The 27,556-nt window shown below is 39.2% G+C and overlaps 1 protein-coding gene and 1 non-coding gene across 2 annotated transcripts; both read right to left on the bottom strand.

Moving 5' to 3' along the window:
- Positions 1 to 264: 264 nt before the first annotated feature.
- On the bottom strand, positions 265 to 337 carry Trnar-acg (transfer RNA arginine (anticodon ACG)). The gene has a single exon. It is a non-coding gene; the product is annotated as a tRNA-Arg (tRNA).
- Positions 338 to 14,781: 14,444 nt separating this feature from the next.
- On the bottom strand, positions 14,782 to 24,551 carry LOC145772100 (geranylgeranyl transferase type-1 subunit beta-like). Its single transcript, XM_082583934.1, has 9 exons — positions 24,405 to 24,551; positions 22,791 to 22,918; positions 22,039 to 22,109; positions 20,515 to 20,663; positions 18,594 to 18,726; positions 17,592 to 17,719; positions 16,599 to 16,701; positions 16,053 to 16,161; positions 14,782 to 15,233 (listed from the first exon to the last, which is right to left on the bottom strand). Exons 1-9 carry the CDS (start codon positions 24,497 to 24,499, stop codon positions 14,941 to 14,943), a joined length of 1,209 nt encoding a protein of 402 aa, XP_082440060.1. The 5' UTR covers positions 24,500 to 24,551; the 3' UTR covers positions 14,782 to 14,940.
- Positions 24,552 to 27,556: the final 3,005 nt, after the last annotated feature.

The following is a 27,556-nucleotide window of genomic DNA, read 5'->3' as shown; positions in this document are numbered from 1 at the left end:
AGTGCCCTTTTTTGAAAATTTGCCCACCTAGTCCCAATTTGTGAAAAGATGCTATGGACGTGACAGACCTAAACTAGTTTTGTGGAGAAACAAAATATATTTGTTCTTAATAGCTCTAAAATGTTTGTTCAATAAAAATCAGAGATATGTATAAAATTTAAGTCAAAAAAAATTAGAAAGATATTTTGCTTATGCAGTGCGTACGTCATTGTTTTGAGAAAGTTGCCCTTCATCAAAAATCAAAATGTGTTTTAAAAAATGAAACGAGCGCGCCAGGACTCGAACCTGGAATCTTCTGCTCCGTAGGCAGACGCGTTATCCATTGCGCCACGCGCCCTTGCGCTGAAATCTAGGCAACATTATTTATTTATATTTCATAATGATCGTTGTACTGAGTGAGGTCACTTATTCAATCAATCGATCAATGGTTTTTGACATGCCCTTTAGATCAGTGATTCTCAACGTGATCCAGGTGAGGTGGACCACTGACAGGGGCGTAGCCAGGAAAAAATTTTGGGAGGGGGGGCCAAATATTTGATGAATTGAAGAGAATGACAAAGTGTTTGGATTTAAGACATCGCCACCTGATGTGCAGTGGTGTATCCTGGTGGCTTGAGCAAGGGGAAGCAATGATCCTGGTGTTTTTTTTTGTTTTTTTTGCAAAATTACACTTAAATAATGGATTATAGCGCTTTCTGGAAACACTTTTAGGGTAATATTTGTATGAAATTTATTAGCAGATAAACAGCTATTAACTTATTAAAGGTAGCTCTTACACACGAACAGGCAAAATCTGCAGCTAAAATTAGAGAACACCAAAAACTCAGCTACACAAAAACCCAACAGAGTAAGCGATTCTGAAATTGCTTCCACAAATTAGTTAAAAGAAACGTAAATCGAGTAAATTTTGCGCGATTTGCGATTTTCAAAATTTATTGATGTACCGGTATTGCAAAATTTATTGGGGGGGGCAAAAGGGGGCATGGCCCCTTTTGCCCCCCCCTCCCCCCTGGCTACGCCTATGACCACTGATGGTCCACTTGGAATTTCTATTGGTCCAGAGAGTTCTATAAATCTTTGATAAAACGTTCTTCAAAATTGTATTCTTTACTACAGTAAATTATGTAGGCTAATAACTGCAAACCGGTATCAGAAAATTATGTAGCGTGAAGACATCAACAGAAGAGTAGCTATCTGATTAAAACTGAATGATTTTGTCAAAATAGATTTTGATTACTTGTGCTAAAAACACCAAAGCCAAGTTAGTTGCTATAACTGTGAACTGTTCTATTGAAACTAAATAAAATTTGAAATTAAGTTAGAATAAAAGTTAGAATAAAATTTGAAATTAAGTTAGAATAAAATTTGAAATTAAAATTATTTATATTCAAACAGTTAAGGTTGAGTGTGCAAATTAAGAGGGTTTTCTTAATTAGTTAATTACGTATTATTTTATTAAGGATTAAGATTGAACACGCCCTTGAGCAGGGATGGAGGAACCATTTTAAAAGTAGGTGGGCCCAGAGGCGCAGCAGTCAAAGTCAATCCAAGTAGCACAATCAATAGAAAAAAACAAGAAATCGTATAGTGGTGAAGAATTTGGGAAAAGGTGTAACATGGAGGTTATTGAAAACATATGTCCAGAGAAAAAAAATAAACCACTTTTCCAGTGACGATCGGTGAGGGAAAGCAAGGAAAGCAGTGCTTACCTGAGCGAAAACTATGCAAAATATAATGACTGAATTCTAGGTTTAACTTCTTATTATTTTTATCAAATCTATTTTAACTTGAAAATTACTGTGTTCGTGACTAGAATTACTCGTAACTCTTGTGAGTATCTAAGTCCTCACCAAACCGCATTTCTTGCCTATAAATGCCAATTAACGCAAACGCTTTTGTCAGAAACCATCACTGAAGCTCCAGGGAAATCAACTTTCAAAAGTGCTTACCTTACATTGAAAAACGCCTTCGTTTTATCCAATCCTCAATCGTTTTGCAAAACGACACCAGCTGCTTAGCCAATCAGATGTGTTATCTGGTGTTATGGTTAAACTTGCTTTCCCAGTGACGTCATGGGTATCTCATAGCGGCTGCTTTTGGTTTCAGGCGAAAGGAAATCAGCCTCTACGCATGAGTGATTTTCGGGCTTGTAACTATAGGCTACTGAGTACGCTGAAAATAAAGCTGGTTCTCTTACCAAAAAAAACATAGATTCTACAATAAGACATGCAATTCCAAAGGGTACATTAACCAACCAGTACTGAAATAGCACAAGTGTTTTTTAAATTCTTTGGGTCAATAGACTGACATCACAAGTTCAGAGCAAACATACTTGTGTTCTTCAAGAATGGACTAGCTTAATTTATAGGCTAATTATTTGCTCTTTACTAGTGCACCAGTCCAATGCATGTTGTAAATGCTTACAGATGACATTGACAATAAGTTTTTGTGCTCAGTCTAAAAAAGCAGCCAACATTCTAGACTAGTCCCAGTTTGATTGATTGATTGAATCTTTATCCTCGGACTGGGAAAGTCCGAAGATTTTGTTTTGGAAATGCTCTCAGAGCGCACCAAATTGGAAGTGTTTTTCAAAATTTTCTGGGGGAGGCCCCCCAGACCCCCCGCTGGAAGTGTTGCCTTCGGCAACACGCCTTCGGGCTTCGCCCGACGGTTACGCCCCTCGTGCCTACTACCTTGCTGCAACATATTTCCAAGTTGCTTTCCCAATGGTTTAAGCCACCGAACGTCACTGCACTTTTCAGATATAGGCTTAAGTCTTTCAACAAAGAGTTCAGAATGCTGCTGCTCGGCTAATTACTTTAACACGTCAACGTGAGCATATCACTCCTATACTAAAATCCCTGCATTGGCTTCCAGTATTGTATCGTATTCGCTTCAAAATATGTCTATTAATTTATAAAGTTTTCCATGGTTTTGCTCCGAACTATCTAGACACTTTGCTTGTTCATTATAGCCTAAACCTGCCAGAACTTTGCGTTCTCAACATCAATTGCTCTTGTGCAACCCTTCATATAAGACACAGTATGGAAATCGTACCTTCCCAGTTGTTGCTGCCAGTTGCTGGAACTGTTTGCCTATTTGTGTGAAAGAAGCAGAAAATTTAAATGAATTCAAAACTCGCTTGAAAACGTTCTACTTCAATGAACATTATGACTGAAATTACCCTATTAATTATCACCATTGTCATGTACAGCGCCCAGGAGCATAGTTTGACTGTGGATGTGGCGCTATATAAATATTGTTATTATTATTATTAACAAGATCCGTAACTCGACGAAAAGAAGTCTTTCAACACATAGGTGTAGCCTGGGGGGGGGGGGGGGGGCGAAAGAGGCCATAGCCCCCCAATTTTCAAAGTTTGCATTCTGAAGTTGAACCCTTTATTGAAAATATAATATAATTTGTATAAATTTATATCGTTTTCCAAGACATCTGGCTATTAACACTCCCCAGCCAGGACTTGTTTTAGACACACAGAAAGACACCAATAAATTTTGCAAATCGTATATCGCGCAAACTTTACGCGATTTACGCTTCTTTTAACTAATCTGTGGAAGCAATTTCAGAATCGCTTACTCTGTTGGGTTTTTGTGTAGTTTTTGTGTAACTGAGTTTTTTGTGTTCTCTAATTTTAGCCGCAGTTTTTGCCCGTTCGTGTGTAACAGCTACGTTTAATAAGTTAATAGCTGTTTATCTGCCTATAAATTTCATACAAATATTACCCTGAAAGTGTTTCCAGAAAGCGCTATAATCCATTACTTGAGTGTAATTTTGCAAAAAATTTCCGGGGGAGCATGCCCCGGACCCCCTAGAATACGCGTGCCTACGGCACGCTCCACCAACTTTATTGCTTACCTTGCTCAACCCACCAGGATACGCCACTGCACATCAGGTGAAAATGTCTTAAATCAAACACTTTGTCGTTCTCTTCAATTCATCAAATATTTGCCCCCCCCCAAATTTGCCACTGTTTCAACAAGAACCGTAACTCGACGAAAAGAAGAGATATCAGAAAACATAATATCTAGCAAAAAGTGACTGTTTATTTACAGTTCTTCGCAATAGCAATAGATGAGAACACAGACACGACAGATAAGCCTACAGTTAACTGGCAGTATTTGTGCGTGCAGTAAACGAAGATTTTGATGTTTGAGAATTTGTTCAGCTGATTCCCGTCAAGGATATTACTAGCCGATATTCTGAAGGCATTAGGCTACGTCAACGCCTTGAAATCATGCCTCTGAATCTATCAAAACTGGTATTAGGCCTAATAGGCTACTGCCCGCCAAGACCACGTAAAGTTTGGCTTTGGCCCACTGTTAGAAAAAGGTTGTCGACCCCTGGTTTACACATTGCATTTTCATAATTGCCTTTCGTGCCAACAGGTAAAATTTTCCATTTTTGGGCCGGATTTGGTAAATTTTTTTTTATAAAATTGTTGAATTGCTCTAAGATACCGCTGTACAAAATGTGGCGATGTAGGCTACACACAAATAAAAAGGCAACAATGCACTTACAGTTAGCCTATCATACCACCTGGAAGTAGCCTAATAATATGCAACATTATACAGTCGGTATTTGTAATGATATCACTGTTCTAATAACCATAGAGAGCATAGAGAATGATTGTACTGATTGATAGATTGCTCCACCAGTCAAGGCCTATGAGAGGGAGGTAGGCTACGGAGGGTACGGCGTACCCTTGAGGGTCCAGGCCTGTGTTTGTTGGGGCCTGGGGGGCCCGAAATTGTGGTTTTATAGTTTACGCGTAAAATTTTTTGGTAAAAACCATCCTAAACGACTGATTTCAAGCATAAAAGTTGTTATTCTTTAGTCCTGGGGGGCCTGTAATCTAGCAAAAGGGCCCAGAAAGATAATCGAGTGCTTTGCGAGCAAATTAGGGCCCCAAAGTGTTAATTTAATGCTTTACGTGCAAAAATGTTCTGTTAAAAGCACCCTAAATTAAATCATAAAAGTTAGTAGTTTTCTTGTCCGGGGGGGGAGGGGCATAGTGTAGCAAAAGCAGGTTTGAGAAAAACCCGGGCTAAAAGCCCGGGTGTTTTTGTTTTTGTTTTTTAAAAACTATTTGACAAAGGTAGATTCACGCTTATTTCACTTCAAAATGAATTTCGGAGTTGGAGCAGGAGCCGGAGAATACTTTCGGAGCAGGACCGGAGCCGGAGTCAAAAAAAGTGACTTCTCTCGTTCACCTCTGCTAGTGCTGGGCATGTGGTGAATGCAAAAGTTAATGAAGAAAGGTTAGGATTGGTCAGATGATTAACTTGATGTTGTATTTCCAGACGGTTAATATAAAATAAGCAATAATAACAGTAGTAATAATAACAGTAAGTAATAATAACATGTAGCCAACCAAGTGAGAAAACCATTTACCTCTTGTTACTTACTAATAATAATAATGTTATGGTTTTATTTATTGTCGCTCTACAACAGCTAAATTCTTTTTAGCGACAGGGCTCATTTTTAATTTATATCAGGTTTACGATGTTATCACATTATTACCCGACTCATTCTCACTGCGCTATGCAGGATAGAACACAATCGGTACCGTTTTTAAAGTCTTCGGTTTGACCCGACCTGGAATCGATCTCAGATCTACCAGCACCAGAGCCGAAGGCGAAACCACTCGGCCACTGAGCTGGTCTTGTTACTTACTGATTCAGTGTATAAAAGCAACGCAATATATAGTAGGTTAAGAAACGCAAAACAATCAACTAAGGAACGTGGTAAAGAACGCTTAATTGATTACACGCGTTGTGCGGTGGTAATCAATTCCAGCGTCTGTACCAGAAAACGCTGAATGTTATTATGTAGTGAGGCAGGTCACAAGTTACATAAAATCAACGTAAATAAAATGACGACTATAACACCTCCCCGGCTCCCCCGATAATTTTTATACACAAAGAAAAATATAAACAAGACAACAAATTAAACAATAAAACTCAAAGTCGGAAACGAGCCGGAGGTCTGCGGCGACGGCTCGACCTTCGTGGGTTGTGTGGCCCGAATTCCGGTACAGTCGGTGTGTCGTCCGAATCCGTTCGAGCTGAGGTGGAGACAGCGGAGGAGTCGACTGTTGGTGCAGGAGTTTCTCCCGGCTTCTGGTCCTCCGATGATGCATAGCGAGGTTGCAGTTGGTCCATATGGCGCCTCCACGTCGGAACATGTGGCAGCAGACGTACCAGAAAGATTTGGCTACCCTGTCGCTTAATCACCGCGGCTGAAACCCAACGAGGATCCTGGCTCCGTCGTGGAGTGAATGATAGCGCGTAACAGGGATCTGAAAGAACATAATAATCATGCTTTTACAATCATGCTTTTATTTGCGCCCATTGCGATAACATACAGTACACTGCGATCACAGATGCGATACAACAGACGACAGGAAGCAGCGAAGTGACATATAGTCTTCGAGTCAGCTGCTCCCCTTATTTTGGCTTGCCTTTAAGTGTCTTTCGCCGAGACACAGCCGCATGCTCTGGAGCGGTGTCGAACCCACGTCCTTTCGAACGTCGCACAGACGTTCTCACCACTCGGCTACGCAGCCACTCGGTTACGCTCGCCACCACTCGGCTACGCAGCCACTCGGTTACGCAGCCACCACTCGGCTACGCAACCCGTGATTGGTACTAGATGCTTGGTAGCAGATTGTGGTTGAGCCAGCACAGTGGACGCCCAGTTACTATTTACGAGACAGCCGAACTGTCTGGGCAAGCTTTTGCCAGAGCTTTCTCAATTCAAAACATTCTTTCTTCTTTTAGAGCTACGGGAATATATCCTTTCAATCCAGACATTTTCCCAGATGATGTTTTTTTGCCTTCAGTTGTCACTGACATTCCACTTGAAGAAGGAACTCCTGCTAATAATTTATCCGATGGCATTTGGGCAACCGATGTTGAAATTGATGATGAAACTCTCCTAACGTCTATTCTGCCTTATCCGAGAGTGTCATCCACAGCAAAGCGAAGTACCAGAACGAAATCAAAAACAGCCATCATCACTGACACTCCAGAGAAAGAAAGGATTTCATCACTGCGAAAGAAAAAAGTACCAGTGTTTCCAATCGAGCCAAAGTGTCAGTGCTTACTAAACGAGCACAACAGCTCTCTTCCAGTAGCGACAGTGATCTGGCCATGTCTCTCCATTCCGGCACTGAATATGATGAGGATTGAGGAATCATCAAGCGCTGAAGACAGCGATTACCAGGAAAGGCAAACTGCAGAAGATGTGGCCAAGAATCGCTTGCAGATCTTGTAAAAGTTGGCGATCACATCATCGTGAAGGTATTCACAAACGGAAAACGACACCAAAATTTTATAGCAGTTATTACAGATGGACCAGATGATGATGGTGATTTTGATGTCAAATATATGAAGCGCTCTCAGAAGATTACGGGTGGTTTTTTGTTTCCAGAGGAAGATGACCTGGCATCAGTAAAAGGTGCTGACATCGTCCGTGTTCTGTCTGCGCCAATACCTTGTGCTGCTACAAAACGTCTGTCTGGAATTTTTAAGTTTGAAAGAAATCTTGCACATTATGAATTGTAAATCTGTAACTGACAAATAGTCTTCACTTTTGATTTTATTTTGTGCATTTATTGTCCAGTAATTACAACCTATTGTCGCAAAATCTCTGTACGCTCTAATAAACAGAAGAAACAATGATATTAAAAGTAAAAATCAAGTTAATTGTGCAGCACCTTTAACAATATTTTTCTAAAAATGCGTGTCCCATAGGTCCCGGACCATGTCCCATAGGTCCCCATCCGTGGGGACCTATGGAACACTTGATCACGTTTTAAATATATAAAAAAATATAACAAATAGTTATTGAAATCTTCTTATTGTTCGCAGTTAGGTAGAGCGTGGACAGCAGTAATAGAAAAACACCACCTTGGCCAACGTGTGCTGACATGTATCGCTAAATTTCAAAACATCTGAATTTGGTTCCATAGGTCCCCTACCTGTAAGTTGTCTAGTTTTTGGAGGTTTGCTGATGGTCCTTACTTTCACAACTGGTGCTGGTGGAGTGCCGTAAACAGTTTCTTTGGCCACCTCTTCGGTTTCTGATGCAACCTCCACCGCACGTTTGAAAGTAAGTTCATCAGCTCTGATTTTGAATAACGCCTTAAGCACCGCCTCGTTACCTATTGAACAAATAAAACGAGTACGTAAAACTTCGTCCAATAAATTTGAAATGGACGAGAAGTCACAGGTGACAGCTGCTTGGCGTATGCGGACGGCTAGTTCTTGAGCTGTTTGCAAGTAACGTGGCATGGTTGGTCGTTGGTGTACCTGTACGCTGCAGAAAGTATAATTCTTCGTGAAAGCCAACATTTGAGTTGTCAACACTCAACAGCCTTTTCAATGAACCCGTAAACTTAAACGGCGTGTTTTTGGATATTTACCGGTAGTGCATTTTTTAGAAGGGTGTTGATTTGGACCCAACAATCACATTTGTGCCGGGCCTAGCTTGTCTTCTCAATGGCCCTGGTGTTTATTTTGGAATACTTTCTCAGGTTTTTCGATGCACATAACATATTTTCGACTTGTTACATTTACCAATGAAAACACGCGTGTCGGGAACGATAGGCTAATAAAATCTGACTGAGCGGGGGAAAATTTTCTTTCAAAACAAAGAGAAGCTGCTTGTCTTTTCTCGGTTTAGGGGGCACGTGATCAAGCACCTCAACCCTGCATCCGATACTGTCCTCATCTGATAGAGGTTTGGTGATTTTCAGGTTTGCATCTAATTTTTATGACTTCGTTTTCTATGCGAATTTTTCAAGAATGTAGCCAAAAATTGGGTCAGAATTCGAAAAATTTTAGGGGGGTTTCTAGACACTTAGCCTACGGTACCTCTACAATCTACATTAGGGTCTCAAATTGCTCTGAGGACCAAATGAATAGCGCATGCGGCCGGCATGTTTGAGACCCTTGCTCTACATCACACTTAAACAGCCACATAATGAAATGCCCTTTTGATGGACTGTCGTAGCATGACTGCACCTGGAGATAGCATGGCCTCGGCAAGATTTATTTATAAGCATCTGATGCAAAACTGAGCATTCAATAGTAGGGGAGACTCGGGTAAGTTGGCCCAGCAAAATGAAAAATTGAATTTGTGAGCTAATAACACAACATATGTTAAAGCGAATGCTATTGAAGAGTAGAGAATTTATCACTTTAGAAGTGGACATATTCTTGCATCAAACAAACATTCTTAAGTATATAATTTTTCAAGTTTTCCGCAAAAAATAAAATGGACCATCTTGCCTTCCTGTGCGGGTAATTTGGCCCACCATGGAAGGTAAGTTGGCCACGTGGGCAACATGTCCATGTACGGTATATTAAACAGTGGAAAAGTTCTCTTTCTCCCCAATTTTATTTTCTTTCTAATTATTTCTTGGTTTTATGGAGGCATACATAGATTGTATGCATTCATGTATAGCTTATAATATAATCTATTATATTATGGTTTATACTAGTCCGGAAAGCAGAGGAGAAGTGTGGAAGGAACATATGGAAAATGTTATGAATAAGGAGAATGTATGGGATCATATGACAGAGGTTGATCTGGTGGAGGGTCCAGTGGGAAAGGGGACTCGTGATGAAGTGGTGGAGGCAATGGGGCAAATGAAACTGCATAAAGCAGCCGGTCCATCAGAAGTGAGCGTAGGGATGATAAAAGCAAGTGGAGAGTTGGGAATTGAAGTAATGCTACAACTTAGCCAAAGGGTATTAGATGGAGAGGGAATGCCGGAGGAGTGGAAGCATAGTACTGTTGTTCCACTGTTCAAGAGAAAAGGGGATGTGAGAAGTTGCAGTGCATATAGAGGTGTAAAACTACTAGAGCATGGAATGAAAATTGTGGAGCGAATAGGCTACTAGAAAAGAGGTTGAGAACATTGGTGAAATTAAATGATATGCAGTTTGGATTTATGCCAGGAAAAGGTACAGTGGATCCTCTGTTTATATTGAGAAGAATGCAGGAGGAATACCGAGAGAAGCAGAGAAAACTATATATGTGTTTCGTCGACTTAGAAAAGGCATTTGACAGAGTACCAAGGAAAGTGATGGAGTGGGCAATGAGGAAAAGAGGTATAACGGAGGTATTAGTGAGAGCTGTGATGTCTATGTATGAGGATGCAAGAACAAAAGTGAGAGTTGGATCAAATTATTCAAACGAGTTTTTTGTGAAGGTTGGTGTACACCAAGGATCAGTTTTGTCACCTCTGATATTTGCTATTGTGATTGACGTTGTAACTGAAGGAGTGAGGGAGGGCTTATTGAGTGAAATTTTGTATGCAGACGACCTGGTCTTGGCAAGTAATAGTATGGAGGGACTGGAGAGAAAATTTGAGAAATGGAAAGAAGCATTTGAAACCAAGGGTATGAAGGTGAATCTTGAAAAAACAAAAGTGATGGTGAGTGGAGCAGAAGGAACAGTTGTTGAGAGCAAAGTAGATCCCTGTGGAATATGTGGCAAGAGAGTGATGAGAAATTCAATGCAATGCAAGGATTGTGGAAAGTGGGTAGCCTACATGCAAGATGTGCTAATGTCAAGAGAGCCGCAACAAGATTGGCGAAGTGTTTTGTTTGTGGGAAATGCAGTAAAGGAAGGAATGAAGTGGAAAGCCATGATGATGAGTTCTGCCATGGCATCGAAACAGTGACAGACTTCTGTTATCTGGGTGATCGGATAAATGGAAGTGGTGGATGTGAAGCAGCGGTGACAACAAGGGCAAGATTGGGCTGGGCAAAGTTCAGGGAATGTGGGGAAATGTTGTATGGCAGAAAATTTTCACTAAGGATGAAAGGGAAAGTATATCGGAGCTGTGTGCGGCCTGCAATGCTATATGGTAGCGAGACATGGATATTAAGAGAGAGTGAACTGGCAATCCTGAGAAGAACGGAAAGGTCAATGGTGAGAGCAATGTGTGGGGTGAAAACGAGAAGGGAAAAAAGGACTGAAGAATTGTTGGATATGCTAGAGATGAGAGAGACCATAGACCAACTGGCAAGGACAAATGGAGTAAGATGGTATGGACATGTGATAAGGAGGGAGGAAGGAAGTTTTCTTAGAAAGGCACTAGATCTAAAGGTGGATGGGAAGAGGAAACGCGGTCGTCCAAGAAGAACGTGGAAACAACAAGTGAAGGATGAATTTAAAAAAGTCGGACTGAAGGAGGAAGATGCAAGGGACAGAGTGAAATGGAGAAAAGGGATTAAAACAATTGCTGCGCGGAAACAATCGGCCACCCCCACTAGTTGGGAACAAACCGACGATGGATTATGATGATATTATAAATATGGTATTAGGCTCATGGGCGTCCGCACATAGGGGCAAATGGGGTCAGCTGACCCCCCCTGGAAAATTGTTGGATGAAAAATGAAACAGCGAGAACATGCAAAAATAGGCATGAATTCAATGAAGCTGTTCGTAACATTGAATCATACAGAAAAGAACAATCAGCCACCAATTTAGTTAATCAGTTCTTGAATAAAAAGTGAAGTCGACGTGGGTCTTTGCCTAATTTTTCGATGACTTTTTGGATGAACGAATTTTTGTCCGAGTTTATTCGACTTCTGTGGACACTCATCATACACAGCCCAGATAGCCTGTCGTCAGACATGGTTGATCTGAGCCATGTTTTGACCCGCCTCGTTGTGCTGAATGATCTTTCTACCGTACAAGTAGTGGCGTGGAGAGTCAGTAATGTTATCATCGCTTGACGTACAGCTGGAAAAAGTTCCATATTTTTCACCAAGTCTACAAATTCCAATTCTTCCTGGTCTTCGGACTGAGGAAATTTTCCTTTTATGGTTATGTCATACCACGACATGGCGTCCTGCTGAAAGTTGTCAAAGTTGTAGAATTGGTGTATGGTTTTGACCAGGGCTTTGTAGTCTGAACGGTCAAATTCCTCCATCTGCGCTGGATGCAGTCGGTATAACAGGAATGCCGGCAAGTTCGTCTCTTAGAAGCGGCTTTGCAGAGACTGGATTAAAGAGTCCATGTAAGGAACGTAAATGGAGCGGCGATAGTATTCCTCACTGGTGCCACCAGTATTTGCTCTGAATACTTGACGGACACATTGCCGTGGGACAGATATGTTGACACCGAATTCTTCGGCTGACTTCAATGCCGCTGTATAAATGTTTTCTGCAAAAAGTGTTTCTGCATTTTGCCGATAATCACAAAACATTGATACGAGTTTGTCAATGTGCTTCTTGACACCTAACATGTTCAGTTGGACTGCCTGAAGGGCTTGGGTGACAGGCTCCAAAACCTATAGCGTTACTACAAGAGTAGCGGTTTCAGAAGCGGTCCGCAGCTGGTGTGCGGTCTGCCGTCTCTTTGCATTCGATTCGTGCTGCGCTAAATTCTCCAACTGCCTGCGAATTTTGGTGAAATTTTCCGCGAAGAGTCTTATACTTTTATATTTCGCGCTCCACCTCGTTTCACATAACAATGGCGTGTTTGGTATTAGGCATCTTCGTTTCGGGTTCTCTCTAAAAAAACTTATTATAGCCTTCACTGTTCCAATAGTGTTCCGTACATTCGAAACTGCATTCAGATTGTTGACCACGAGGTTAAAGCGATGGGCTGAAAAGTGGACAAATACTGCCAATGGATAGGCCTACTCGCTTCTAATACGTGCCTGCGTACTCCATTTTCTTTGCCTGCCATAGTGGAGCATCCATCGTATCCTTGACCACGTAGTTTATTTAAATTTAGACCGTACTTATTACACTGATTTATTATTGTCCCTGCAATCGTTTCTGCGTCCATTTCGTTCAGTGACGCAAAACCAAGAAACTCTTCTCGAATGACGAGATTTTTTTCGTCGAAAAACCTCACTCCAATAGCCAGTCGCTCTTTTCCTGAAAAGTCAGCGGTCTCATCCGCTAAGATTGAGAAGCCAACGGAATTGTTTGCTTCAGTAACAATTTCATCTCTAAACGTTTCTTCACACAAACTTATCACCTCGTTTTGTATACTAGCCGATGTATAGCCTACTTAGCATTGTCACTTGCGTGCTCCATGTGATCTTTCAAAATTCGATCACCAGCTTCAATTCTAAAACTTAATAAATCATTCAGATTACCAGACTTGGAATCCTTGACGATGAAAGTGAACCCACCTTGACCCCCTCTAAAAGAAAACCTGCGGACGCCCATGATTAGGCTATATAATGCTGTATTTAACATCAGTAAACTTTTTTACATGAGTAGCCTACACCAATTAAGCTTTCGAAAATAACAAAGGTTGTATCAAACATCATGTAGTTGGAACGGCATGCCTTTATTCCTAACGATTTGGTCACCTTAACGATACTGATAGGCAGGACCTTGTTTGCAATAGGCTACAAACTCAATTTTTGCATGGATACCAATATCGGAACATTTTTTTAATGTAGCCTATCTCCGACACGAGGTACGTTTTAGACCGTCGCTTGAGAAGTGGTTGATACACATTTCCGCGATTGGTTGTTTTGATTACTTACCATTATTTTATTATTACCATATGGGTTAGGAATAAGTTGTCGCAATTTTTGCCATAAAAACGATGTTAAAAAGTGTATTATTGATCGTTTAAAGCCGATGTCGGCCTAAAACCGCGATTTACTCACTTTGGATACTTGATGATAGGCTGCTTTAATCTTGCAAAAATAAGTCATCGTATTAATTAGTCAATTATTATCATTCTATATAATACCTCATGAAGGCAAGTTGGCCATGGTGGCCAACGTACCCACCCACGATATGGGCCAACTTCCCTGCATGGCAACCATATTGTAAAAACTAAAATTTATGTCAAACTATCGAGCTTCTAACAACGGTTTCACCGTCAAAGTGAGTCTTAATGACCACTCTAGCGCTGCACTCACTAAATAATAACCTTTCTTATATAGTAAGAAAAAACTCACGCGACATCTAAAAAATTCTAAAATCCAAAAATTTTAAAAATCATAATTTTTCATACAAAAATTGTGCTCACATGTTTATACTGCTTGCTAGAGTCTCCCAACCTGGTGATAAGGTAGTTTCAACAGCACTTTCTCAGTATGCGTACGAAACGTAACAATAACTATTGTACTTAAAAAATTATTTAGAGTGGGCCAACTTACCTGAGTCTCCCCTAAGCAATAGCAAAAACAGACTTTTTCATCTGAAGGGCTAAATTAAATTGCAAATTTAAGTTTAACTTGATCGATAAACACCTAAAATGAATTGTCCGCCTCAGCTCAATAAGCCCGGCTCAAGATCACGCGGCGCTAGTTCGACTCCCTTTGAGTAACGCATTTCAGGACTACTCTCCATTCAGCGGCACCTATTAAATGGAAAAATTCCCCGACAACAACACTTCAACAATCGGAAAACTTCACTCTGCCAATGTCGGTAACCGGCCGTGCGTTAAGAGCCTACAAAAGTATGCGAAACTACCAGGAATGACCTATCAAGGCTTTGTCAGTCCGAGGATAGGTAAAGATTCAAAATCCAACCAACCTGCCTAAGATAGAGGCAGGTTACGACCGAAGATATGGCAACAAAAAAGCTTAAAAAATGCAAGAGGCCACACCAGGCGCGGGGGTATAATGGGTAGGGTATAAGAAAATGGCCATTTACTTATATCAAGGGCATGCACATTGCAGTGACACACCCCTTTCTGACTTCTTAATCCGAGAGCAAGTTGAAATAGACAAACAGGATCGGTATACAAAGAAATAAATCTGAACACTGGTTGCAAACAAGCATATTATTTCGTTGAAATAGATCAGAATTTACGAACAGAGACAATATAGAAATATTTAGAAAGCCGAAAACAAAATCTGTAAACCCTGCATAAACAAATGACAATGATTATCTTCGATACGAAGGATCTCTAATCCACGTCTCATGTCTTGCTTAAGTATGCATTGTATATCCAAGGAATAAAAACTGCTCCAAGGCCGATGGCAAAAGCGATTACGAGAGTCCCATGGTGACCGACGTCCCTACTCTTCTTTCTGGAGCGCAAGGATTCTTGTGCAGCCTCTCTCTTCTTCAATTGTTCCTCCCATTTTCGGTGGACGGACTCCATGTGATCTTTTGCTCTTATTGTCATATTAAGATCAGGAGATATTGGATGAAGATCATGCAAGCCCATCAACGAGAGTCCACATATTCCCATGTAACTGTGCAAAGCATCTGCAAAAAACAAAACAACAACATTTTTCGAATCGCCACAAAACGACCTACTGTAAAGTAACATTTTACCTTGTTTTATGCATATATTTTTTATCATATATAACTTCAGTAGACTCAAAACCACAGGAAAAAGCAATTTACAAATAATATTTTAGAAAACATTTTTTCGTTCTTAGTCAGTTCATTTCTTTTTATTTCCGACCGTCACAGCCAAATATAACATTGGCATGGCACAGTTCCAGGTATGGGTAGAAGCGACAAAACGCAAATGTTATAACGTGCTTGAGACCGAAATTATAATAAGACAATTAAATTTGAAATTGGACGTAACAATAAGACAATTATGTTGTTCGACCTTGGTGCGCTATCAAGAGTGCTGAATACTGATGATTGTGTTCGAAGAGCAATATCGTGATGATAGCTCATCATGAAGAAGAATAAATAAGGTAGGCTAAATAAATCAATAAGGTAAACAAGAAGAAATAACGTAGCCAAAGAAAACCACACACAAGCTACTGGTACAGCCATTTAAAAATGCTTGTGGCCTTGCAACCCCCACAAAAACGATATAATGGAACAATACCAGTCAAGCCGATGTTAAAATACAACAAAAATATTTCAAAATTGGGTTGGCTGGGTTGCACGATTAAATTCAGGTCGTTTTTAACATACACTTTAGACTTAGATTTTTAATAGCGTTAAAATTGTGATTGCAGAGGATGCAAACCTATGTGCTATTGTGCCATTTCAAAAATGTGAAATATCCGAATGATAAACAAATATTATGTAATGTCCGTAGAAGCAACACAATGCTCTTGCCTGGATGGATCTGCGGCCATTTGCCAAATCCTCCTACAACGAAGTCTTGAGTTGACAGAATAAACGCTTCGTTCTCGTTGAAATCCACAAGATCAAACATACCAAGTAACTGCAACAAAATAAAAAAAAAGTGTTAAAAGTTCCAAAGTGTTTCCTTGAACAGCATATTCAGTTTATTCACACAAATCAGGGGATATCGTAAAGGAAACTGTTATGTCAGTTTTCCCTGCCATCCGGATCTCAAGACTTTACAGTCAGTTAATAACAACCGAAGCAGCTTGCCATCAAGATAGAGCTAGCCACTAAATAACTGCATTACAAAATGTGAATAAGCATCTCAGCTGTTCCAACAATATTTAACAACGTATGGCACAACGTATCAAGACCAACATTTGAAAAGTCGTTTTGATGTGGCATTGTCAAAGGATTTATAATCTTTCAAAGTGAGCTATTGTATTAGCAGTTACTTTATTATGTGCTTATAGTACAAGGAAGTTCTATGACAATTAATTAAGAGAAAACATTCATAACTTGGACAATCCTTACTTTTAGCGAGGCACCAATCCAAAACGAATAGCATGTATCGTCATCTTTGTTAGGTCGTCCATGAAAGCCACTTTTTTGTCTGCTGATGCACCACATCTTCAATCTGTGGATGGAGATCAGCAAAATAAGACATCGACGCAAATTCAGAATGCACAAACAACGTTAAATCAGACAGAAACTCATCCTCTTTGATATTGCTGGAACTTCAGCACAATAACCGAAATACAACTCTTGATTCATTTCCAATTGTCTTCAACATCCCCAATTGCAGCAAGAAGATGTCTCTCGGCGATATGATTAGTTAAGATATAATAACTCTTGACCAAAAGCTCATTTGATTGTCCCTGCGCATGGTTTGGGTGTAGGGTTTTGCCATAATCTGGTGACATATTAACCTCTACCAATCTGCCTTGAGCCAGCAGGGAAGCAGTACGACTCATAAATTCACATGGAACCCGGTCAAGTAACCCATGTTGATGCGCAAGAGCATGCAGTGCAATAACGTTTTGTTGATAGCACTACTACCCACGAGGTTGCTTGTTATGTTGTCCCAATGCTACAGTTAAGTCAAGACACCTTGCCAATATGGATGTAGAAGTGGTATAGCTTTTTTGCTTTAATTTGTCATGTATGAAAATTTCATATTATTTTCATTGTACTTGCTATGAAAGCAAGCGACCTACAGTAACAGTATCGTTCGTGAAAAAAGGCAAGATCCAACAAGAAGAGTTCAACTATCGGCGTGATCAGGTGAGCAGCACGTTTCAAGGGTAATCCTCCGCTCAGCGGTGAATGGAGTATTTTACAGTCAATAACGCTACAACTGCAATTGGAAACTAAAAGCTACCAACCTCAGTGATCGGGTCTGCGTCAGAAGTTCAAACGCTCCGCAAGTACGTGAAACTACAAGGATTACGATTTCGACCAGATTTTATTACTGTGAAAATGTTCAACATTACACAAAAAAAAATCAACCTGCAAACATTTGCCAACCTTTTAACTTGACGGGCAGACAGTGCTGAGTGCAACCGGCCAAGCAACTGTAGTGAAGCGCAGGCGCAAAAAGTAGAGCCTCCATGACTTTCTTGGCCCGGCCCTTGTCCAAATGCACCATCGTAACCCTGAGTGAAAAAATAAAGTCATAACCTATGTGAAATGCAATACTTGATAATATTTGAAAACAAATCGTTCTGAGTTGTTCGTACAGACGTCCCATCTTAACAATGTGGAGATCTTTCTCGTCAGAGACACAGAAACAGAAACTCTGTATTCACTTAAACATCTTCTTGCTGTCATCCCACTGGCAAAACACTGTCCTCCCCCTGTACCATTTCAAAATTTGACAGGATTAACCAGCACAGGTCTACGACTTCATGTCGCGATCCCTAGGCCGCAAGGCACGAATGACACGAGATGTGATTATTTCGTACTAAACTTAATTGAATACGGCAGTAATTTAATTCGACGCGGTAGCAATTTTCATTTTTTATACTAACAAAAATATAAAAATTGGCTTTTGCACTTAACAAAATAAAGATCAGACTTTGTGCAAAAAACCATTTTTATATTTTTTGCAAAAATAATGAAATAGGCAATAAAACGTAAAACAACAACTGCACGCCCAGTAAGCTGCTGCTAGAAAGAAGCCCAATTGCGGATCATTGGATGCACTGCCTCAGCCTGGTAATTCTATATTCAAGAAAAATGTACGACGAGTTCAAATTACACCAACATATTGTGTTGTTTATATAAAAAAATGAAAATTGAAATTGCTACCGCGGCAAATGAAATTACTACCGTATTCAAAAGAACAATTTATTTTAGTACGAAATAACCAAATCTCGCGTCATTTATAATCAAATCTCGCGGTCCGAATGACGTCAAACACGAATGGCGCATTCGGGCCTTGCGTCATTCGTGTTTGACGTCATTCGGACAGCGACATAAAGTCGTGTATCCATCAAAACATAAAGTACAAACTAGAAAATACTTTACCACACTCTTTTGAATAAAGGAGACGGCAAGTTCTTTATCAATAGACGAGAAATCATTGAGCATTGCACATACACAACAGGCACAGTAGATAAACCTCATGTCATTTTCGCTTCCATCATAGGTTGATTTGAAACTGAAACACAATACACAATATCAGTTACCACATGAACAAAACAAGAATGAACGAATGATGATGATGACACCCACAGCGACAATCATTCACCAACCGCATGGGTACATGACTGTGTCAATCCAATAAATATTGAGGATAATGGTGGTTTCTATGCTTGATAATGGGATGATATGCAATGCATAGAGGATGAGAAAATGAGTTTCTCGTTAATAAGCTTTTGGCACTAACGAGGTGCCCAGTTTCTTTCTCTCAGCCACTGTAGTAGCACTACCTAAAACAAACAATCAAGCCAACTGATAATCCCAACAGCTATCGCCCGATATCACTACTCTGCGTCCCATATAAGATACTGGAACGGCTCCTGTTAACTAGACTTGAACCAATTGTTGATCTTCAACTGCCTAAAGAACAAGCTGGATTTCAGCACGGACGTTGTACTAGTGTACTACTCATTAAGCAGTAAAGCTGACCGAGGATATTGAGGAAAGTTTCGAGAAAGGCAACAAGGCAGGACTAATCTTGGTGGACCTCACTGCTGCCTATGACACTATGTGGCACCAAGGGTTAACAGCTTTTCAGCATGATCCCAGACAAAAATGCAAAGCCATTTCTCACAAATGTTCTTCTTGCTGAAGACCAGTGACGGTACACGACAACTGGGCGATACGCACTTGGGCGAGACCAGGTGGGCGACGAGCCAAGTGGGCGACGAGTCAAGTGGGCGACGAGCCAATTGGCGACGGCCAAAGTGGGCGACGGTAGCGAAAGTTTAGTGGTGGTGACATATATAATTTATCTAGTTGCTTTGCGGCGTCACGGTTTATCGTGAAGCTTAAGAGAAACCCATCAGAAAATAGACAAACGAATGGCCAAAGAGTGGTTGAAATCATCGAAGCTTGTCATTCTCACGCTGAGTTTCACGAAGCATTGGAAGCAACATTTTCATTATTTTTTGTTTTAAATCATAAAATATGACATAATTTTTACTTTAAAATACAATAATTGATTTGTGGAAGGGAGACAATGAGAGTTCTCACGCTGAGTTTCACGAAGCATTGGAAGCAAAATTTTCATTATTTTTTGTTTTAGATCATAAAATATGACTTTTAATTTTTACCTTAAAAATACAATAATTGATTTGTGGAAGGGAGGCAATGAGAGTTCTCACGCTGAGTTTCAGGAAGCATTGGAAGCAACATTTTCATTATTTTTTGTAGTCTAGTAATAGCGCTTGCTGTTTGATGTTAATTTGCATTGTGACATCATCTTGACACATTATTTTGCAATTTGCGGCGTCACGGTTTATCGTGAAGCTTAAGAGAAACCCCTCAGAAAAGAGACAAACGAATGGCCAAAGAGTGTTGAAGTCATCGAAGCTTGTCAGTCGTTATAAAGTCATATTTTCTGCTTTAGATCATAAAATATGACTTTTAATTTTTACTTTAAAATACAATAATTGATTTGTAAAAGGGAGGCAATGAGAGTTGTCATCGTTGTCATCACAATCGAAAACGTCTTTCGAACGATACTCAGCTACCGGTGCTTCAACAAACAAGTCAGGAAAATACTTCGTTACGAAATATGGCAGAAAGTTCCGAGCTTTTCCGAATTGGACTAGCCGAATCGGACTAGCCGAAAAGTAGCAGACCCGTTTAACTATGAGACCTTCTTGCATGATAAAAACTGGACAAATATGATGCTCTGGTTAATTTATGTTTTTTTTTTAAAACCACCCGGTTTTTTTGGGGTTGGGTAAAATACTGACAACCCTGATCACCAATCACTTACCTTCCATCAGGGAGTTGAAGAGCTTTTATACCTTGGAGACAAGCATGTTTATTGACTAGTCGTAAATCATCACCAAGTATGAGCAAACATGCCAGTCCAGTATATGTCATTGCTATGTGGCTGCTGTCATACCGATTGGTTTCACAAGTCTGTAAAAAAGAAATTACTAAAAGTCACATTTTAAGAAAAACTACTTACAGTAATAATTTAAGTTCAAAAGGCCTGCAGTAGTGCAGTTAACTAATACTATGATTTTGAAAACCGTAATTATTGCACATCGTGCAGGTTTGACGGGACGGTTCAATCTACAGTATTTTTGCGGATTGGGTTATACAGTACGGTACTGGGCATAAACGGCGATACCTTGTTACAATGATTACCGTAGTAGTACAACATATCATTTCGAGATTCGGTGATGTCTAAGGCAGTGATGAGCAACCTTTTTGTGACTGTGGACCATAAATTTTTTTTTGAAATCTCTGTGGACCATAGCCTTTTTTGCATATCACATTTATAATTGTTTATAACTATTTTTGCTTTTTTATGAACAAGAGGAGCCATTTTAAGACCAACTTTAAACCTAAAAAAAAACAGGTAGCATACTGGTTAGCAACCTTACTCAGGCAATGCACACTGAATATACTTCAACGGCATATAAGATAATCAGTCTTCTGCTCTATTACTCAGTCAGTTAGTTTTACCAATATCGTTATGTTATCCGCTAACTGGTAACTATTCAGCACTTTCAACTCATCTCAGTAGCGCGGAAAAAATAGCAAAACAGCTGATCGTAAACAAAGGCGAAAGATAAGGATTACCCAAGAAATCGTAAACACATATTTATAATATTGTTCGGGGGCCAATGATATGTCAGAAGCACAGTGAATACGGAGTTAAATTGCTAATAACTTAGCATTGGTACAATACCATAACAATATGGAAATAACTTTACCCAAAGTGTGTGTGTCTTGAATTATTTTATCCGTGGACCACCGAAAATTCTCTGTGGACCACTTGTGGTCCACCTGGACCACGTTGCTCTTCACTGGTCTAAGGCTACGTTTACATGACAGGCGAAATGAAATCTCAAAGCAGAGAGAAAAACGTTTTGTTCACATGGAATCTCGTTGCGACAGCTGTTGGTTTCGGGCAAATGGATTTATGTCTCTACGCATGAGTGATTTTTGCGCCTGTTACTATATGTGTTACTACTGAGTAGGCTACTCTACTGTACGTCGAAAATATACATATGTAATTAATAATTACCAGGTATACAACACCCACTGAACTTAGAAACTAAACTATTGTATATTCCTTCATTTCTCTCTGGTATAGACTGTTGCATGATAAATTAATTAACTGTATATGTATGTAAATGACCAGTCACAAGGCTGAAGACATGTAGACAATTTAATTTGCTACACTCCGTTGTAGAGCATGTCACATGCAATAGGCCAGATGTTCTAAATTGTTCTATCACATCTATCTATACAAAACATAGAAACATAAAAATGAATCACATACCTTGGCATACTGCTGGGTGGTAATACCATTGCTATTGGATCCTCTGAAGCCACATTTGTTTAAATTTGTTTCTGAAATCGTATACAGTACTATATTTAAATATGGCACTTTCTTAAGGTATTTAATTCAATGTGGGTCAATATTTCGTATTTGGTTGAGCTTGAAACAAACACCATGACACTTTAAAGACAAAACCTTACAAGTCACAGCAAATTTTTTTAGTTGTATTATAAACTACGGGTCCACGTCTTTTTGTGTGAAAAGCATTGCCCTACCTGCCAAGCTGATGCAATCTGCAGACTTTACTAGGAATAGCACCTAAATGAACAGACGCCACAGTGCTCCGCACCTTAATATCCAGACGTCACAGCCACAGTGTGGGTGCCTATTTGACCGGCGCCTAACTGTCTGCGCCTGAAAGACTTGCTCCCTATCCCTAGACTACAGAGTATGGTACATTGCTAATAAAAATCAGCGTCCATGAAGCAGCTTTTGCTTAATCTTAGTCATAAAGTGCATTTTGCTTTAAAGGTATCATGACTTTAAAATGTCAAATATATTTCTCGCACATTTTATTATTCAATCGATCATGTCACCTACCGTAACAACTTGTCACAACATCTTGCTAACCCAGGTTAACGAATCTGAATAAACCATGTACTTCCAGTACTTGTACTGGAAAGTCACACTTTACAAACTAAAACAAAACATATATATATGAAACACATTTGCAATGTTAATTGTGAACTTACTGGATTGATTAGGTATAACTTGCAATGAATATATCCAATTGATAATATCTTCTTTGTGTTTGTCAGAAAGAGTTTCCAAAGCGCCAAGAACATCCAACCCAGAAAGTGCAAAAAATGTAATGGTCAATCTGTGATGAAAAATAACATCGTTAAGACTTAAATTACAGTTGAGCAAAGCAGGTTCTAGTAATGCATCACTTCTTTTTGAGTTACAAACAACATCTTTCATTTGACCAAACAATAACAAATAAATTTCTGATGGTATAAAAGAAGTCAGTGGCTATTTGACCGGCGCCGGTCTTTGAATCTGAAACACTATTTGAGCGGTCATGACGTGACTCTTTAGGCAATTTTTTCTTTTTCTGTTTCAAAGCAAAAGACGAGAAGAGTGCCTATAATAAGTTCTAAATTCGGCAGTTATGTTTAACTGATTCGGTGGCGCAAAGGATAAGTCTTCGGCTGGTGCTCCAGAGGGAATGAGTTCGATACTACGCGGAAGCGTTTTTTTTAAATTTTTAACTAAATTTTGACCCGAATTGACTCAATCATTAGGCTGCTGCATTTTATTGGTCAATTTTAAATTTGAGTAGCCTACAGCCCATTTTTTTATGTCTTTTCAACTATGAGTACGTAATAAAGTTAGAGTTTTTTTAATTTTCTGGAATTTGAGAATTTCTCTGGGTAATTTTTCGTTCATCATAAGAGGATGTGACCGTGTTTGCCGAACGACGCATTACATTTTTGCGTCGTTCGGCAAACACGGTCACATCCTCTTACGACGAATGGAAAATTATCCAGAAAAATTCTTCAATTCAAAAAAATTAAATTAAGTAATAAAGTTAGAGTTTTTAATTTTCTGGAATTTGAGAATTTCTCTAGGTAATTTTTCGTTCATTACATTTTTGCGTCGTTCGGCAAACACGGTCACATCCTCTTATGACGAACGGAAAATTATCCAGAGAAATTCTTAAATTCAAGAAAATTAAAAAACTCTTAACTTTATTACTCATATTTGAAAAGACATAAAAAATTGGGCTGTAGGCTACTCAAATTAAAAATTGACCACAAAAATGCAGAAGCCTAACGATTGAGTCACCTCGGGTCAAAATTTAGTTAAAAATTAAAAAAAAAACGCTTTCGCGTAGTATCAAGCTCATTCCCTCTGGAGCACCAGCCCGATACGTATCCTACACGCCACAGAATCAGTTGAACATAGGTGTTGAATTTAGAAGTTATATACTCTTCTCGTCTTTTGCTTTGAAAGAGAAAAAGAAAAAAATGCCTATATAGTGACGTCATGACCGGTCAAATAATGTTTCAGATTCAAAGACTGGCGCCGGTCAAATAGCCACTGCCATAAAAGAATGTTGAAACACAATGCAGTTATAAATTAATTGAAAATAATAATTAACATAAACTATTCAAAACAAGGCAATTTTATTTTTAAAGAACAGTCCTATACAAATATCATTGAAAAAATAAACTAAAATATGATTATCACATTTTAAATCAAGTCTATAATATAATATGTGTTGGAAAATTTCGATTTGTTAAATTTCTTACATACAATAGATTATACAATAACAACAAATGTTGCATAGAATTAACACAAACCTGCTAGTATCCAGCAATGAATATCTATTTGGTAAAATTTCCAATATTCTGGAAAAGAACCGAACATGCTTCTTCCTTTCAAATGACGTTGCCATCTCTACAAACAATCTACTTTGCTTCACAAAAATCCTTAATTTATTTTGCAAAGTACTCACCTACAAAAAAGTAAAGTGAATCCCAATTGCACTTATTGACATTTAACGATGCAGGCTAACTTAAAAAATAAATGATAATCAACATGTGCTACAAATTTACACTGGCACTTTTTGCCAACGTAGTTCATTGTTTTGTTGATTGCTGATGTCAAAGACTGACTTTGTATTTATTTTTGAGTATATACAGTAATTCAGCAGAACTTTTCCCGGGTGGACAACTTTGTCCAAAATTTGTGAGTTAAAGTCTGACCACAACATGGTCTTTATATTTTGTTGGGTTTGTTTAATGGTTAATGTTGAACAATATTATCCATAGACAGACCCAACAAAACATGAAGACCATATTGTGGTCAGACTTTAACTCACAAATTTTGGGCAAAATTGTCCACCCGAGCAAAGTTGTGCTGTTTTACGATAATGGAAATGTTGTAGATATGTCATATGATACCAATGACAACTTTAATCGTAACTCACTATCGTAACACTTTAATTGTAACTCTGGCAACACCTGATCGTATGCATGACAACAAGTGTGTAAAAATAGCCACTTTGTTTTAATTTATACAGTATTGTCGTGTCATCAGCAAACATAATGGCTGTGCCCAACTGCCCATTGTAAAGTCATTCATGTAAATTATTGTTTTGACAAAGTCAATGTAATTTAGGAATTTAATGACAAAAAAGTTTGATGTTACCGGTACTTCATTTAGCGAAATGTCAAAGATAATTTAGGATCGAAATTCACTTGTTTTTCTGTGCAAAAGCTAAAGCCTAAATAGCAAAAGAATACATGACTAGGCTACTCGATTTGCTTTACAAATGTTTAGAAGTTTGTGTTGTGCTCAGAGAATAAAATCCATTATTCATTAACTTTTTCTGATGCTCCTATAGAATCGGCCACCCTGGTCAATATGGGTACCTCTAAATACCCATTGTCAGGCATTGTCGGGCATTGTCAGGCATTGTCGGGCATTGTCGGCTTCTCGGGGGGTTGTGGAGAATTTCTAGGGGTTGTCGAGCATTTTCAGGGGTTGTCAGGCATTGTAGAGTAGCCATAGGCGCCGACTTTTCAAAAAATCTTGGGGGGCGAGAAAGGTGATGACGTCATAACCATAACGTTATTTTACTCAATTAAAATAGTCTTTGATTAAGCTTACCGTCTTGTTTATATTGACACCTAGGTCGCAAACCGAATTTATTAGAACCGCTGCTTGAAACGATTAGTTTTTCGCATGCAGTACGCCTAGTCGTAACAATTTTGATATTGTTAGCTCATAATTGGAACAGTTGGAAAACAAGCCGATTCATTTTCTTTTCGCACGAGTGAATAACAACGATCAAGACAGTGAAGTTATCGAAATAAAACGCAAAAAATCATGATCTCAAGCAGAGTGGAAACCCGCTATCAGTTTTATTAAACCTTGTTTCGCTCGTTTTTCTAATTACTTACCTTCAAAGCGTTAACAACAAGTGCGAAGTGTTTTCTCTTCTGTTTTTTATCGAAAGTCTTTATAACTTAGTCTTTTATCGAATAGCGTATATACTCGAGTATAGGTCGAGATGTTCGCAAGTGATTTTCACCTCAGAAAGCAGGTTCGACTTACTGTATACACGAGACAAGCAGCTGTTGTCTCCAGCTCGACAGTTTTCAAAATGAACACATGAACACATTTTTGCAAAATCATTGCCGCCGTAGATTACGGAGTGTGAAATGTTGTCGGCCGAAGTAAAAGTTTTGAATACGTTTATTTGCAGTAATTCAAACTTAATTTTCAAATTGTATGATTTATTGTCAATTCTAAACTTTATTCACTTGTTGAGCAATATGCAAAGCTCACGAGACAAAACAGCAGGAAGAGCTGTTTCAAGAGATCAATTTATTTGTATTTTTGTGTGTAGGATATAATCGTTCTTCCTACGTAACATTTCACGATCGTTGAAGTCGATGTCAAACCTTAGCAGCCGCATAAAACAATGATGTCAGGTTAGCTAGGTGATAAATAGCGGTAAGAGACGTCGTTATTGCAGCAATATCTGCGACCAAGACCATTAAGCACCTTTTGTTTTATCGGTTTTCGATTTAATTCTCACACATTGTGAACAAAACAATGCGTTCTGTTGAATCATAATTGATCTCACAGCGCGTTGAAAATAGCGCGTCTAATTTAGCTGATTTATTTAATATTGCCGTGAATAGTTACGTGACTATTCCAGCAGCGTAAGTTACTTTATCATCTACTTTGAAATTTCCTCACCGTATGTCAATGCCAACAGATGATTCTAATGAGCTATTCTACTTATACACGGGAGAAGGAAATATCACCGATTTCAGCTCAAAAGTATAGACGTTCGACCTATACACGAGATCGTCCGTTTAAATGATTTAAATCTCTTTCGCAAACTATTTTATCTTTAAACACTACTTGGTAGCCATTTTTGTTGCCCCTCAACAATAAATTTACGGGGGGCGCCGCCCCCCGGCCCCCCCGGAAGTCGGCGCGTATGAGAGTAGCTACTTTTAGGCATTGTTCGGAATTTACAGGCATTGTCTAGGATTTCCAGGCATTGTCGATCATGATCAGTGGTTGACGGGTTTGTTAGGCATTATAGAACATTTTCAGGCATTGTCGAACATTTTCAGGGGTTGTAGAGCATTTTCAGGGGTTGTCAGGCATTGTAGAGTAGCTACTTTCAGGCATTGTTGGGAATTTCCAGGCATTGTCTAGGATTTCCAGGCATTGTCTAGGATTTCCAGGCATTGTCGATCATTATCAGTGGTTGACGGGTTTGTTAGGCATTATAGAACATTTTCAGGCATTGTCGAGCATTTTCAGGGGTTGTCAGGCATTGTAGAGTAGCTACTTTCAGGCATTGTTGTGAATTTCCAGGCATTGTCTAGGATTTCCAGGCATTGTCTGAATACGCCAGGTTCCGACTCCAAAGCCATGTTTCACACTGCGCATCCACGATTATCGTGTTTTTTATTTCCATTATCTT

Source organism: Aplidium turbinatum, chromosome 6 (assembly GCF_918807975.1).
Source record: "Aplidium turbinatum chromosome 6, kaAplTurb1.1, whole genome shotgun sequence".
Classification (NCBI taxonomy): Eukaryota; Metazoa; Chordata; class Ascidiacea; order Aplousobranchia; family Polyclinidae; genus Aplidium; species Aplidium turbinatum.
This window is presented reverse-complemented; position numbering and strand designations above follow the sequence as displayed.

What these genes read in the sequence shown, in the direction of transcription:
- LOC145772100 (XM_082583934.1), bottom strand. Translation starts at nt 24,499, where the DNA reads ATGGCAACGTCATTTGAAAGGAAGAAGCATGTTCGGTTCTTTTCCAGA. An exon ending in GGATTGGTGCCTCGCTAAAA is followed by an intron (nt 16,162 to 16,598) that starts GTAAGGATTGTC and finishes ATTTTGTTGCAG; the next exon opens with TTACTTGGTATGTTTGATCT. An exon ending in ATGGCCGCAGATCCATCCAG is followed by an intron (nt 15,234 to 16,052) that starts GCAAGAGCATTG and finishes TGTTTTTTGCAG; the next exon opens with ATGCTTTGCACAGTTACATG.